At 36.9% G+C, this 14,979-nt stretch overlaps 1 protein-coding gene across 3 annotated transcripts in view; it reads right to left on the bottom strand.

Moving 5' to 3' along the window:
* Positions 1-14,979, bottom strand: part of DNAJC24 (DnaJ heat shock protein family (Hsp40) member C24) — a 63,992-nt gene that overhangs the window by 14,403 nt on the left and 34,610 nt on the right. For all 3 annotated transcript variants that reach the window (XM_024118745.2, XM_024118746.3, XM_055091473.1), the window contains exon 3: positions 1,333-1,471. In XM_024118745.2, the coding sequence (XP_023974513.1) occupies positions 1,333-1,471 (139 nt within the window). The remainder of the gene's footprint in view (positions 1-1,332; positions 1,472-14,979) is intronic.

Genomic DNA, 14,979 nt, shown 5'->3' with positions numbered 1-14,979 from the left:
ATAAATGCACCAAATAGGAGGAGGACCCAATATTCAAGCCATATTTGAAAATTAATCCAAATTCATTGCAAAGGTATACATATTGGTTTCTTAACATTTTTTTAAAAGTACTGTTAAGTTCCAGTCTTAAAAAAGTAGAAGGGCTTTAGAGATGATTAGTGTTATGAAAGTGACTATTAAAAACTAATACTCCAGTACATAAGCAAATTGCTTATGAAGTCTTTCCACAAAGGAATCGCACACTAACTGTAAGAAAGACTTGATTTTACTGATACAACTCCCTCTGAAAACAGATATGGATATTCTATATATATTGTTGGCTTTAACCTATAATGTTGTATCTTAGAAATAAAGACTTATTTCTCAAATCAAATTTTCATAACCTTAGTAGCAGAAGCCTTACAATCATTTTGTTAGGTTTGATCGTGTACTGGTGCAGGGCATGGGAGGAGATTCAATAATCAAGTACAGAGACAGTGAGCTTTTATCAACACATGTGAGTCAATGCTGAGCCTGGTGCGCTATGGCAGAGTGCAATTGAGTGTTTTCCCCACAGGCTGTGGCTGATTATTGACTCCCCCCATTAGCATGTAGGGTGCATATTGAAGGTTCAGATAGAAGGCTGAGGGACTCCTATCCCAAGGCCAGTACTGAAAGACAGCCTATCACTTCGTGTAACTGCAGTCCATGTGTGACAAACCTGACCTACATTTGTCCCTTTCTTTCTCACAAGAGCTTGTCACTGTTTTAAGAAGCTATTTTCTAAAATGCATAAAAGAAATGACTTTTAAAATTGCTTAGGAAATGTGCGTTCCTAAGATATCATTTATAACAGTCTTACAAGGAATATAGTTTATCCAGGAGATAATCATGAAAACCTAGCCTAAAACAAGTTCAGAGACAGCAAAGAGTGCTTTAAGATGTTATCCTTTATAGTATCTTCCTATAGATTGTCATTTATACAGTATATAGTCTTAAAAGTACTCAATGAAAATTTTAATCAGTACATAATTAAATTTAATAAAAAGAAGTTTTTAAACATAAAAAACAGATTAATTAGGAATGTGTAATTAAGCATTTTTCATTAGTTATAAAAAGTAGCTTTCATGGCTTCACAAGAAGCCACATCCTAGTAGTTTTGCTGACTTCTCAATGGATACACAGTAATCACTACTAAGAATAGGGCATAATTAAAAACAGTGACAGGAGGGAAGGAATATAGGAGGCAATAACAACTTGGTGCAAATGCTGGAAAGCGTCCCCCAGAAATGGCTGCAGACTGTGCTTCACAGAGCTGCCAATGTGCTGGGGCTCCTCACCACAAGTACCTACCATGCCGCTGCAGGTCATACTCTTTTTTTGTCTCTTCATTCCCTAGAATTTTCCATGCCTGATCAACTTCGATGAACTTCTGTATACATTCCTCCACCGTTCCTGCTGGTACATCTGCACTTTGTTTATCTGGATGATACTGCCAATCAAAAACAAGGGGGGGCAGGGTGATGAGTAGAGAGGGTGGGGGAGTAGGTTAAAAAAAAAAACCCTCTAAATCTGAGCTTTAGTTAAGAGAGAAGGTAATGAGAAGATGAAAACTAAGATGCCAAGTAACGAGACAATAGTGTTGGGCACCGGAGACAACTGCCAGGTTAATTAGCGCACTGGAGTAGCTATAAATCCATCAGTGACATGATCTGTCACAATGTGCAAAGACAGCATTTTCTGGATAATTTGCTGATGGAATCACTGGTCTCATGGACAATTTACCCAGAGAGGATGACTAACACCAACAGAAATAGGTACATGAAGACGAGCAGGACCTGACAGAGGAAGAGTACAAACTCTACAGAGTATGAAGCTCTCCTTATACCATATGCTTGGCTGTAGATATCATAACAAAGGACTACGAGCTTTTCTTTTGAAATTACACAATTATTACTTTAAATTAAAACACTTCTCATCTTCTGGCTCAGCCCTGAAGATTTTAAAGTTATAAATCCCCAAACACAAATTTGTATTGAAAAATGGTTATTTTAGGGCAGATTTGTAAGAAACAATTTTAAAGAACTCAACAAAACATTTGAATAGAAATAAATTCATTAGTAAATCTTTCTTACATTTGTTTTCATGCTGAACTTTCTCCACACTGCTGGTGATCCTCACTAGCAGAGCAAAGCTACTGTGATATTTGGTTGCCCAGAAGAACTAGTGAACATCACGTGTGCTGCGAAAAAGGTTACAGGGCAAACAAAGAGAAACAGGCTTCCATTTTCCCTCTGGGAAACTATTTCTCTTCTTCTCCTCCTATGCCCAAATCTATCAGCTATTAATATTTAAATATTTAAGCTAATTAATATACAAACTGAAGAAAAGGAAACTTAGGCTTTATTGTTTCATCTTTTGTAGGCCATGATTTATCAAACGATGCTCATGAAAGTTATTCCCATACTGAGGTTTAAGCAATCCTTCAAGCTAGGATATTAAGTAATGTACCAAAGCCAAAATAGAGTAGGCTACATTAAGTTCTCTACCTAACCCTTCTTCTAACACTATGTGAAGAAGTTCTGTATAACAAGTTTGGTAAGAATCAATGTTATTTCATGCAACATGCTCAAATACACCACTAGTGTACATTTAAGATGTATCAATACTTACACGTGAAAACGCAATATGCTGCAGTATGCCGCAAACACTGAGTAAGGCCCTAGAGAAATCATTCTAATCTAGCAGCTGTATCACCGAAGTACAGACTAGAATACAGGTAATTTCTAACAGGCCACTACAGAAACCAGTAGTGGTTGGTACAATGAACAGACTACACTGGACTAATCATACACCAACCAGACCAAGAAAACCCTACAAAACCAAGAATTAGTTCCTGGTTGCCCAAAACTAAAAGCTATCACTAAATTTTGAGTCATATATCAGTTCTATGGTAGTCAAAGCACAATTCAATCATTTTCCCTAATTTGGTATTTTCCTATTATTTTAAATATGTAATTCACCATCTGAGGCTTTTAGATCTATTCTGTTGTGCTAACAGAATGCAATAAATTTTATGCTGTGATATAGGTTTTAATTAAAAAATGAAAGTTATAGCAAGAAAATAAGTATGTCATTTGGGTTACCAGAAGCCTCAGTCCAATCTGCTTTGACAGCAAGTTCCAGAACAAAATGGAGGTCTAAAAAAGATAATATTCTGCGGTAGGCTGACAATAGCCCCAAAAAAGATCAGGTCCTAATCCCTAGTTCCTGTAAATGTTACCTCATTTGGAAAAGGGGTCTTTGCAGATGTGAATTAAGTTAAAGATTGGGAAGATTATCCTGAACTGTGCAGGTGGGTCCTAAATATAATCAAAGAATTTTTACAAGAAAGAGGCAGAGGGAGATGTGACACACAGAGGGGAAGGTGATGTGAAGACTGTGCAGAGAGATTTTAAATACTGGCTTTAAAGACTGGAGTGATGAGACCATAAGCCAAGGAATGCTGGCAGCCACCAGATGCTGAAAGAGACAAGGAATGGACTCTCCCCCTAGAGCCTCTAGAGGAATGGTGGCCCAGCCAATACTTTGATTTTGGCCCAGTTATACTGATTTTGGACTTCTAGCCTCCAGAATTGTGAAAGAATAAATTTCTGTTGTTTTAAGCCACCAAATTTGTGGTAATTAATTTCAGCGGCCACAAGAAATTATACATAATCTAAACACATCTACGGTTTAAAACTAGAATATAACAGACACAACAACTTCTAAAGATATTTCAATTAAAGGTCTATTAATAAAATGGTGTCATTATTATGTACACTTTTAAATATATATGTATTTAATTTATTTATTTTTGGTTGAGTTGGGTCTTCATTGCTGCACACAGGCTTTCTCTAGTTGCAGTGAGCGGGGGGGGGGATACTCTTTGTTGCAGTGTGCAGGTTTCTCACTGTGGTGGCTTCTCTTGTTGTGGAGCACGGGCTCTAGGTGTGCGGGCTTCAGTAGTTGTGGCACAAGGGCTCAGTAGTTGTGGCTCATGGGCTCTGGAGCGCAGGCTCAGTAGTTGTGGATTCTTAACCATCAGTAGATGGATTCTTAACCACTGCACCAGCAGGGGAGTCCATTATGCACATTCTTAACTTAAAATCTGCAAAGATTTTTTATTGCACACAAAAATCAAGCCTCTAATACTAGGTTCCAAGACTTTCTGATCCCCAATTAATTTTTCCCTACTATTTCTACATTGGAGCCCTCCCATGAGAGGCAGGCTCAAGCATTCACTAGCACCACAAGGACCTCAGTCATTTTCCTCTGTTGTCAAGGCTTATTTTATTTTTTAAGGTTTTTTTTTTTTGGTGGGGGTGCTGTGTTGGGTCTTCACTGCTCCGCACGGGCTTTCTCTAGTTGCAGCGAGCGGGGGCTACCTTTCGTTGCAGTGCGGGCTTCTCATTGCAGTGACTTCTCTTGTTGCAGAGCACGGGCTCTAGACGCGCAGGCTCAGTAGTTGTGGCACACGGGCTTAGATGCTCCACGGCACGTGGGATCTTCCCGGACCAGGGCTCGAACCCGTGTCCCCTGCATTGGCAGGAGGATTCTTATCCACTGCACCACCAGCAAGTCCCGTCAAGGCTTATTCTTCGCTCTTCTTTACTTTGAATCCCACTAGCCAAACTTTCCCACTGTTGAGAGCCCAAAGCTATTCCTACTTCATTCACTCAATGACCAAATGAAAGACAGAAAACCTATAGCATCCTGTGTTCCAGGGGCTGGCTTACTAACTGAGGAGCCAGAAACTGCCACAAAAAGATAGCACGAACTTCCTTACTTTAGAAAAATGCCAATCATACAAACAGCAGGGAGTTCTGAGGAAAACACTCACCAATCAAATACAGAAAATATTGATACTCTTAATTAACAGAATAGGTATGTACTAAAATCAATGTTGCAAAGTTCATTTATTTTAACTTCTATTTGCTACCAGTACTAAACTGAAATGCATTTTGCTGGAATTGGAAGAACTTAAGTCACCTAGAAGCAAGGAACTCAAAATTAAGAAATCAGCAAAACTTTCAACAAACAATTGGAAAATTAAAGTTTAAGAAATTACCAATTACAATAGCCTCAAGGGCACAAAAAGGGAAATAAATGGAAAGAAATAATATGTTCATGATGGGAAGATCATGTCCATTTTTCCTAAACTGATACAAAAATTTTATGCAATTCCTATAGAATTCCAGTGAGCCACTTTGAAGAAGTAGACAAGATGATGATAATATTTACATGGAAAAACAAAGGCTCTAGAACAGGCAAAAGAATCTTCAAAAAGTACACAGTTGAAGGACTTACATGATTTCATGACTTAATATAAAGCTATGGTAATCAAGACTATAGTACTGGCATAAATATATAAAAATAGACAGTGGAACAGAAGAGTCTAGAACTAGACCATATGTATACAGTCACTTGATTTTCAACAAAGGTGCCAAGGCAGTTCAATTGGGAAAGGACAATCTAGAACAAATGATGTTGAAACAACTGGATGTCCATGTGGAGAAAAATTAACCTCAATCCCAATCTCATTACATACACAAAAATTAATTCAAGATGAATCATAGATATAAATGTAAAACACAGAACCATAAAGCTTCTAGAAGGAAACACAAGAGAATATCTTTGTCCCTTGGCAGGGACTGCTTTGACAAAAAGCACAAACTATAATGAAACAAAATGGATAAACTGAACTTCATCAAATTTTAAAATTTTCTGCTCATCAAAGATACCATTAAGTAAGTAAACAGACAAGCCACAGTCTGGGGAAAAAAATACTGGCTAAATAATTATCTAACAGAGGACTTGTATCCAGAATAAACAAACAAACAAACAAACAAAAATCCTATAAATCGATGGTAAAAAGACATACTAATTAAAAATCAGGGGGGAAAACTTGAACAGACGTTTTTCAAAAGACATAAATAGACAATCACACACGAATGTACATTCAAACCTTTTCATCAGTTCTCAGGGAAACGTAAATTAAAATCATGAGACACTTTTAAACACCTAATAGAATAGCTCAAATAAAAAAGACTGATGACACTAAATGCTGATGAGAATATGGAATAACTGGAACACTCATATGTTGCTGGCAGGAAACAATTTGGCAATTTGTTATAAACAAACACACATATCTACTCTGTGGTCAAGCAATTCCACTTCTGGATAGTTACCTAAGAGAAATAAAACATAAAAATGTATGTCCACAAAAAGACTTATCAAAGAATGTACTAACACTCTTATTCATAACAACCCCAACCTGGAACCATAAATGTCTATTAACAGGAGAATGGATAAACTATAGTATATCCATAGGGGAATACTATTCAACAACATAAAAGAAAAAAACTATGATACACTCAATAATAACACAGATGAATATCTAAAACATTATGTTGGGACTTCCCTGGTGGTCCAGTGGTTAAGACTCCACGTTTCCACTGTATGGGGCATGGGTTCAATCCCTTGTTGGGGAACTAAGATCTCACATGCCCTGGTGTGGCCTAAATAAATTAATTAATTAAATATTATGTTGAGCAAAAGAAGGAAGAACAAAGGGTACATAGTATATGAGTACATTGATATGAAATCCAAATTCAGGCAAAATTAAATCTATACAGTTGGCCCTCCATATCTCTGGATATGCCATGCTATATAAAGGACTTGAACATCCTTGGTTTTTGGTATCCTCAGGATGTCCTGAACCAATCACCCAAGAATACCTAGGGATGACTATAGTGATAAAAGTTAAACGTTGGTTTCCAGGTTGGAACAGGGTATAGGGGATATAAATTAGCTAGAAAGGGACATAAGAGAACCTTCTGGAAAAACAGAAATGTTCTATATCTTGTTTGGGGTGGTAGCAACATGGTATCAAATTTCACCAAACTGAACACTTAAGATGCATGCATTTTTCAGTGTATGTTGACCATATCTCATAGAAAAATACCTTCAAATATGTCTAAATGTTTTAAAAGGAATTTAATGAATCTTTCTAAGCCATAAAGGAAAAATGAGAAATTTCTTTCAATATTAAACAGAGAAAAGTACAATAAAAACATAGAAAACTAATGAAAAGACAGATATGAATTAGTGAAAAGTTTGAATTACAGCCTAGTTTATGGAAATATAGTTTTGTTTTGTTTTGTTTTTTGTGGTATGCGGGCCTCCCTCTGCTGTGGCCTCTCCCGTTGCGGAGCACAGGCTCCGGACGCGCAGGCCCAGCGGCCATGGCTCACGGGCCCAGCCGATCCGCGGCAGGTGGGATCCTCCCAGACCGGGGCGCGAACCCGGTTCCCCTGCATCAGCAGGCGGACGCGCGCAACCACTGCGCCACCAGGGAAGCCCCCGGAAATATAGTTTTATTTACTTTCAAGTACATATGCCAACCTCCAAAAACTTTAAAACATTTAAAAAAGTTTAGTGTTGCTGAGTAGAGGATTAAAGTACATTCAAAATTAAAATATGATAAATATGTCACAATACTAAAATTACTGAGAGTATCTCTCTGTGATTCTTTATTATAATAGGACAAAGCTGTCTATCTCCAAAGTTTTAGCAAAGTGCTATTTTACTATTCTTAATTGACTTGACACTCACAACTTTATGGTCTATGTAACTTCCTCACATGTGGGGAAAACTATTCAATTATATAGACCTATGGTTTTCAAATCCCCAAGCCACCTATTGAGGATGAAAAAAATGAACACAAACAAAAGATTAAGAAACTGTCTTGATACAAAAATAAAGGATCACTCATGACACTACAAAAGATATACAGAAAATAATTTTTTAACAGAATTGGTATATGCTATCTACTTACTGACTATCTAATTGATAACTAATATTTTAATTATGGACTCTGAATTCTGACTAGCTGAGATTTTATGGCAATGGGTTGTTCAATATGGAACATTTTGACTTTAGATTTTCTCCATAGAGTAAATCCAAGTGCTTTCAAAATTCCTTATTCTGGAGTGACTGTCACATTGTGTCAGCTCAGTGCAACTCAAAATGCGGTCATCAGATTTGCAGCATCAGCATTATCTGAGAGTTCGTTAGAAAACAGCCCCGTCTCAAACCTACAGAGTGGGACCCCAGAATCTGTTTCACCAAACTCTCCAGGCAATTACTATGCATGCTGAACTCTGAGAAGCACACTGTTAGCCTCTACTGCTTAAAACAAAGAATTATTTGCAAGTCAGAAAATGAGTGCTTGATAAAAATTTCCCCTTGACAGATGCATTCCTCCAAATACTAAAAAAAAAAAAAAGTGAGTGACACTTCGCAACTGTTAACCTATAACACCACAAAGAAAATTACATTAAGTGTACCAAGTCAGAAATTTTTCGATATTTGATACCTTTTGTTCAGTAATCATAAATGCCAACCTCTTTATTTCATTGTTTGCACAAATGCCAACTTACTTCAGTGATGAAGAAGCTGATGAAATCTGAACAATATGCAAGTGGTATTTTAACCTGTTGATTTTTTTTAAAGAGGGTGGTATAATTTGTATGAGTCTTCAGCTACTGAAGACTGCAGTCGTGTCCACTGATAGGTTTAACACAAGTGCCAAGTGTTTTTCTATTAGAAAACACAGAGACAAGTGTTTTTCTACTAGAAGGGGAAAGAAAATTGAAGTATGTGTATATTGTGAAAAGAGTATAATACAATACATTGTGAAAATTCTAGCAACTTCTAAAAGTTTTTAGTGAAAATTAATATATTTATTACCTCCAAATGACCTTTTCTATTCACTAAGCAACATAAAGATGAAATGAAATGCTATTTCTTTACAGTGAATGCATAAGACAGTTTTATGGTAAATTAACCACTACATAATAAGGTAATATTGGACCTAAACAGAGGTCGATCTGCTTAAATGCCTTTCTTACATTCCTTTTTAAAAGGAAATATTGCTTTATTTTACCAATAGCTTGCTACTTAAATGTTAAATCAAACAAAAAGTTAAGGAGGTCATATATTAAACTTTACTACACATTTGTGATTATACTGTTTGATTAAAAAAATACTGACTGCAAAAAAAATAACAACTATGAAAAGGACTTCAGGCAAATTTGATTAAACAAAAATTCCCACATCATCATGCTGATATTATTTGATCTACCAAGGTGGCCCCTGAGCATATAGCACTTTGATTTTTCCCTATACATTAACAATGAGTTTAGTACCATTAACAGAATGCTAGCTCTCATCACTAGTTTCACACTTTCTTGAGTTCCAGAACCAAATTTCAAATATCTTCTAAGAGCTATCTTATTAGCACTATAAGTTCAACACATCTAAAACCCAATTTATCATCCAGACTCTAAAATTAGTTCCTTCTCCTGCTGAATTCCTTGTCTGTTAAGATCACCACCAAGCTTAATAAATGCTGAATGAATGCATGAAAGAAAAATACATTTCCTAATAATCCAAGCTACAATCTCACCCCATTAAGCACCAAATTTTGTAGATTCTACCTACATAATGTTCTTTCTATTCCTAATGACAAACCTAGTTCAAACCAACAGTAGCTCCTACCTAGTCTCCAGCATTCATCTTCTAACAGCTCTCCAGTTCATCCACCTGCTTCCAAATTCACTCGCCTTAACTTAAAACCCTGACCATATTATTCTCCACCTCAAAAATTTTAATTGTCCACATATTGCATAATAAACGAGTCATATTTAATCCTTACAAGTAACGTCCTCCAATAAAAGAACCCAACCTACCATTCAAGCTTTATCTATTACAAGTATTATAGATATGCCATCTATGTCAATCTAGTCATTCTACACATTCTAGACTAGACCTTCAGATATCACCCCTGAACATTCATACCTCTCTGTTTCCATGTCTTACTTACGCTGTTGTCTCCAATGGAACATCCTCCACTAGTTCAAATGTACCTCTTCCATGAGGGTGTGTTTAATATCCCTAGTCAGAGGGCATCACACTAGTTTTGTATATGTGCAACACTGTATCTTAACCATATCTGTATCTCTTGCCAAGCCCCAACAGGACCAATGCTGAATTTCCATAATATCACAGTAGATACACATTTCCAAACAGATTATAATGCAGAATACTACTGAGGAACTTCAAAATGCAGCAAACATATAAACACTGAATAAAAGCTTATTGTGGGTCATTTTTATTTAGACTTCCCATCCTTTTGTGAGTCCAGTCATCACTACATTTTGAGGCACTTATCACCTCTAAAGATAAAAAAAACTCATTTCTTTGGACCTCAGTTGTGAAATAAAATTGAAAAGGTCAAGTTGACAGAATTATGCAATAGGCATTAGTAAATATGACCACAGTAATATCTGACAACTAAAATAGCATTCCCCAACATTTTTACTGGTGAAGAACTGCTTTTGATTTATCAAAGTATTAAATATAGGCTCCATTAAAATATTTCATGAAAATTAGATTCTTAATCTTTGATAATTTTATAAAAACCAAGGACCTTTTCCCTAAAGTGCTTATCACATCATTGTCTCTCCTCTCAAAAGAACTACTGTTCAGTCAATAAAAGTTAATTCCAAAGCAACTATACCCCAATTAAAAAAGAAAAGTTAATTCCAAGTAACTCCATCTCTTTGCTCTTATTCTTTAAACACTATGACAGGTGGCCCTCACCAACACTGCCGAAGCCTTTCCCCACAACTCCACCTTTTCATCTCCTTCTCTAACATAGCACTGTCTTATGCTCGTCTCTCTTCCAATCTCCCCTCAAAACTCCTCCAAAGTATGCCCCAGATCCTAAGAGGTCTTGTAGTGTAACACCCCCCGCCCCACCTGAAGTGAACTGGTCAAGTCCTGATTACCTGCTGCAGAGACCAAGGCTCATATTTGAGACCTCACTTTCCTCCCACATCTGACAGAGGTGGGAGGCCTGAATTTCTGCCTGTAAACCCCATTCTGCCACCACCCACCAGAAAAGAAGAATCAGGGCTTCCCTGTGGCGCAGTGGTTGAGAGTCCGCCTGCCGATGCAGGGGACACGGGTTTGTGCCCCGGTCTGGGAAGATTCCACATGCCGCGGAGCGGCTGGGCCCGTGAGCCATGGCTGCTGAGCCTGCGCGTCCGGAGCCTGTGCTCCGCAACGGGAGAGGCCACAGCGGTGAGAGGCCAGCATACCGCAAAAAAAAAAGAAAAGAAGAATCAAGTGTAGCTGGAAGGGGCCAAGGGCATGAGTGCTCCCCACCACTGGGCCTCTGAGGTTTCTAGAAGTTAAGGATGGAGACAACTGGGTCTCTTAAGCAACTAGTAAAGAACTAGGGTTGTAGGAGAGCAGTTTCTCTCTGCCATTTTGCAACACAACGAACTTCCATCATAGCCTTCTACAGAAGGGTGTACCTGGGAAGAAAATAGATGAGGAAACCAGGAAGGAGTACAGAATCACCTTATCTAATTCTCCTCAGGTTCAGGAAAGTCTTCCTACCACACTCTTGGTCTTGCTTGCCATAATTGGCAATGGTTATTAACCTCTCAAATGTATTATACCACAAGGGGGGAAAAAGACTGTCCTTGGATCATCAATCAGAACAGATAGTACAATTATACATATTAAAACCTAACTTTCCACCACTTTGAAAAACTAGAAATTCCTAAGTTGATATATTTAAAAAACAAAACCAAAACAAACAACCCCCCCCACCACAAGGACTTCTTTCCCAAAATAATCTTCCCCGGTTCACTGCTATCTCCACTTCCCTCAAAGTATGTATCTTTCTATACCTGTTTTTTTTAAATGCTGAATTACCTATGTTTATTGACAGCTTATAATTAGCAGACCTCTTAAAAAGTTGTTTTATATTTGAAGAAACTGAAGACAAAATATCAAGTAATATTATTCAAATGAATAATATGTTGAAGTATAGATTTTAGGGTCAGACACAAGAATTTGTGTGACTAAGGCACAGCTAATCTTACAGAGTAGGACTTGTATTATTATAATTAATTTAAGTGAAATTATTAGGATTCAAAGTTAATATAGCCACTCTCCTTTTCAAAAATTATTGGTTTTTCAGATATAAACTTATGATTTTAATTTTCTCCCATTCTACCAAACCTTACAGGTATGACCCTGGCTTGTTTTTTTTTTTTTTAATTTTATTGAAGTATACTTGATTTACAATGTTATGTTAGTTTCAGGTGTACAGCAAAGTGATTCAGATATATATATATACACACACACACACACATATATATATTCTTTTTCAGATTCTTTTCCATTATAGGTTATTACAAGATATGGAACATAGTTTCCTGTGCTATATAGTAGGTTCTTGTTGTTTATCTATTTTATATATAGTAGTGTATTCTTTTAGATTCCACATATAAGTTATATCATATTATACTTGTCTTTCTCTGACTTACTTCACTTAGTATGATAATCTCTAGGTCCATCCATGTTGCTTCAAATGGCATTATTTCATTCTTTTTCATGGCTGAGTAATATTCCATGTTACCTATATATACAACATCTTCTTTATCCATTCCTCTGTCAATGGACATTTAGGTTGTTTCCATGTGTTGGCTACTGTGAATAGTGCTGCTATGAACATAGGGGTGCATGTATCTTTTCCAATTACAGTTTTTATCTTTTCTGGATATATGCCCAGGAGTGAAATAGCTGGTTCATATGGTTCACTTTATTTTTAGTTTTTTAAGGAATCTCCCTACTGTTCTCCATAGAGGCTGTGTACCAACTTACTTTCCCACCAACAGTGTAGGAGGGTTCCTTTTTCTCCACACCCTCTCCAGCATTTATTATTTGCAGACTTTTTGATGATGGCCATCCTGACCAGTGTGAGGTGATACTTCATTGTGGTTTTGATTCACATTTCTGCAATAATTAGCGATGTTGATGGAGCACCTTTTCATGTGCCTGTTGGCCATCTGGATGTCTTCTTTGGAGAAATGTTTACTTAGGTCTCCTGCCCATTTTTTGATTGGGCTTTTTGTTTTTTTGATATTGAGCTGTATGAGGTGTTTGTATATTTTGGAAATTAATCCCTTGTCAGTCGCATCATTTGCAAATATTTTCTCCCATTCCACAGGTTGTCTTTTCATTTTGTTTATGGTTTTCTTTGCTGTGCAAAAAGCATTTAAGTTTAATTAAGTCCCATTTGTTTATTTTGCTTTTGTTTCCATTACTCTAGAAGACAGATCCAAAAAAAATATTGCTGCAATTTACATCAGACTGTTCTGCCTATGTTTTCCTCTAGAAGTTTTATAGTATGCAATTTTATGGTAGGTGGTTAATCCATTTTGAGTTTACTTCTGTATATGGTGTTAAAGAATGTTCTAACCCAGCAAGGATCTCATTCAGATTTGATGGAGAAATTAAAACCTTTACAGGGCTTCCCTGGTGGCGCAGTGGTTGAGAGTCCACCTGCCGATGCAGGGGACATGGGTTCGTGCCCTGGTCCAGGAAGATCCCACATGCTGCGGAGTGGCTAGGTCCGTGAGCCATGGCCACTGAGCCTCTGCGTCTGGAGCCTGTGCTCCACAACGGGAGAGGCCACAACAGTGAAAGGCCCATGTACCGCAAAAGAAAAAAACAAACAAACAAACAAACCAAACAAACCTTTACAGACAAGCAAAACCTGACAGAGTTCAGCACCAACAAACCAGCTTTACAACAAATGCTAAAGGAACTTTTCTAGGCAAGAAACACAAGAGAAGGAAAAGACCTACAATAGTAAACCCAAAACAATTAAGCAAATGGTAATAGGAACATACATATAGATAATTACCTTAAATGTAAATGGATTAAATGCTCCCACCAAAAGACACAGACTGCTGAATGGATACAAAAACAAGACCCATATATATGCTGTCTACAAGAGACCCACTTCAGACCTAGGGACACATACAGACTGAAAGTGAGGGGATGGAAAAAGATATTCCATGCAAATGGAAATCAGAAGAAAGCTGGAGTAGCAATTCTCATATCAGACAAAATAGACTTTAAAGTAAAAACTATAACAAGAGACAAAGAAGGACACTATATAATGATCAAGGGATCGATCCATGAAGAAGATATAACAATTGTAAATATTTATGCACCCAACATAGGAGCACCTCAATACATAAGGCAAATACTAACAGCCATAAAAGGGGAAATCGACAGTAACACAATCATAGTAGGGGACTTTAACACCCCACTTTCACCAATGGACAGATCATCCAAAATGAAAATAAATAAGGAAACACAAGCTTTAAATGATACATTACACAAGATGGACTTAATTGATATTTATAGGACATTCCATCCAAAAACAACAGAATACACATTCTTCTCAAGTGCTCATGGAACATTCTCCAGGATAGATCATATATTGGGTCACAAATCTAGCCTTGGCAAATTTAAGAAAATTGAAATCATACCAAGTATCTTTTCTGACCACAACGCTATGAGACTAGATATCAATTACAGGAAAAGATCTATAAAAAATACAAACACATGGAGGCTAAACAATACACTACTTAATAACGAAGTGATCACTGAAGAAATCAAAGAGGAAATCAAAAAATACTTAGAAACAAATGACAATGGAGACACGACGACCCAAAACCTATGGGATGCAGCAAAAGCAGTTCTAAGAGGGAAGTTTATAGCAATACAATCCTACCTTAAGAAACAGGAAACATCTCGTATAAACAACCTAACTTTGCACCTAAAGCAACTAGAGAAAGAAGAACAAAAAAACCCCAAATTTAGCAGAAGGAAAGAAATCATAAAGATCAGATCAGAAATAAATGAAAAAGAAATGAAGGAAACAATAGCAAAGATCAATAAAACTAAAAGCTGGTTCTTTGAGAAGATAAATAAAATTGATAAACCATTAGCCAGACTCATCAAGAATAAAAGGGAGAAGACTCAAATCAATAGAATTAGAAATGAAAAAGGAGACGTAACAAC

The sequence above is a fragment of the Physeter macrocephalus genome, chromosome 16 (assembly GCF_002837175.3).
Source record: "Physeter macrocephalus isolate SW-GA chromosome 16, ASM283717v5, whole genome shotgun sequence".
In the NCBI taxonomy this organism is placed as follows: domain Eukaryota; kingdom Metazoa; phylum Chordata; class Mammalia; order Artiodactyla; family Physeteridae; genus Physeter; species Physeter macrocephalus.
The sequence above is the reverse complement of the archived record's forward strand: the minus strand, read 5'-3'. Positions and strand labels throughout refer to the sequence as shown.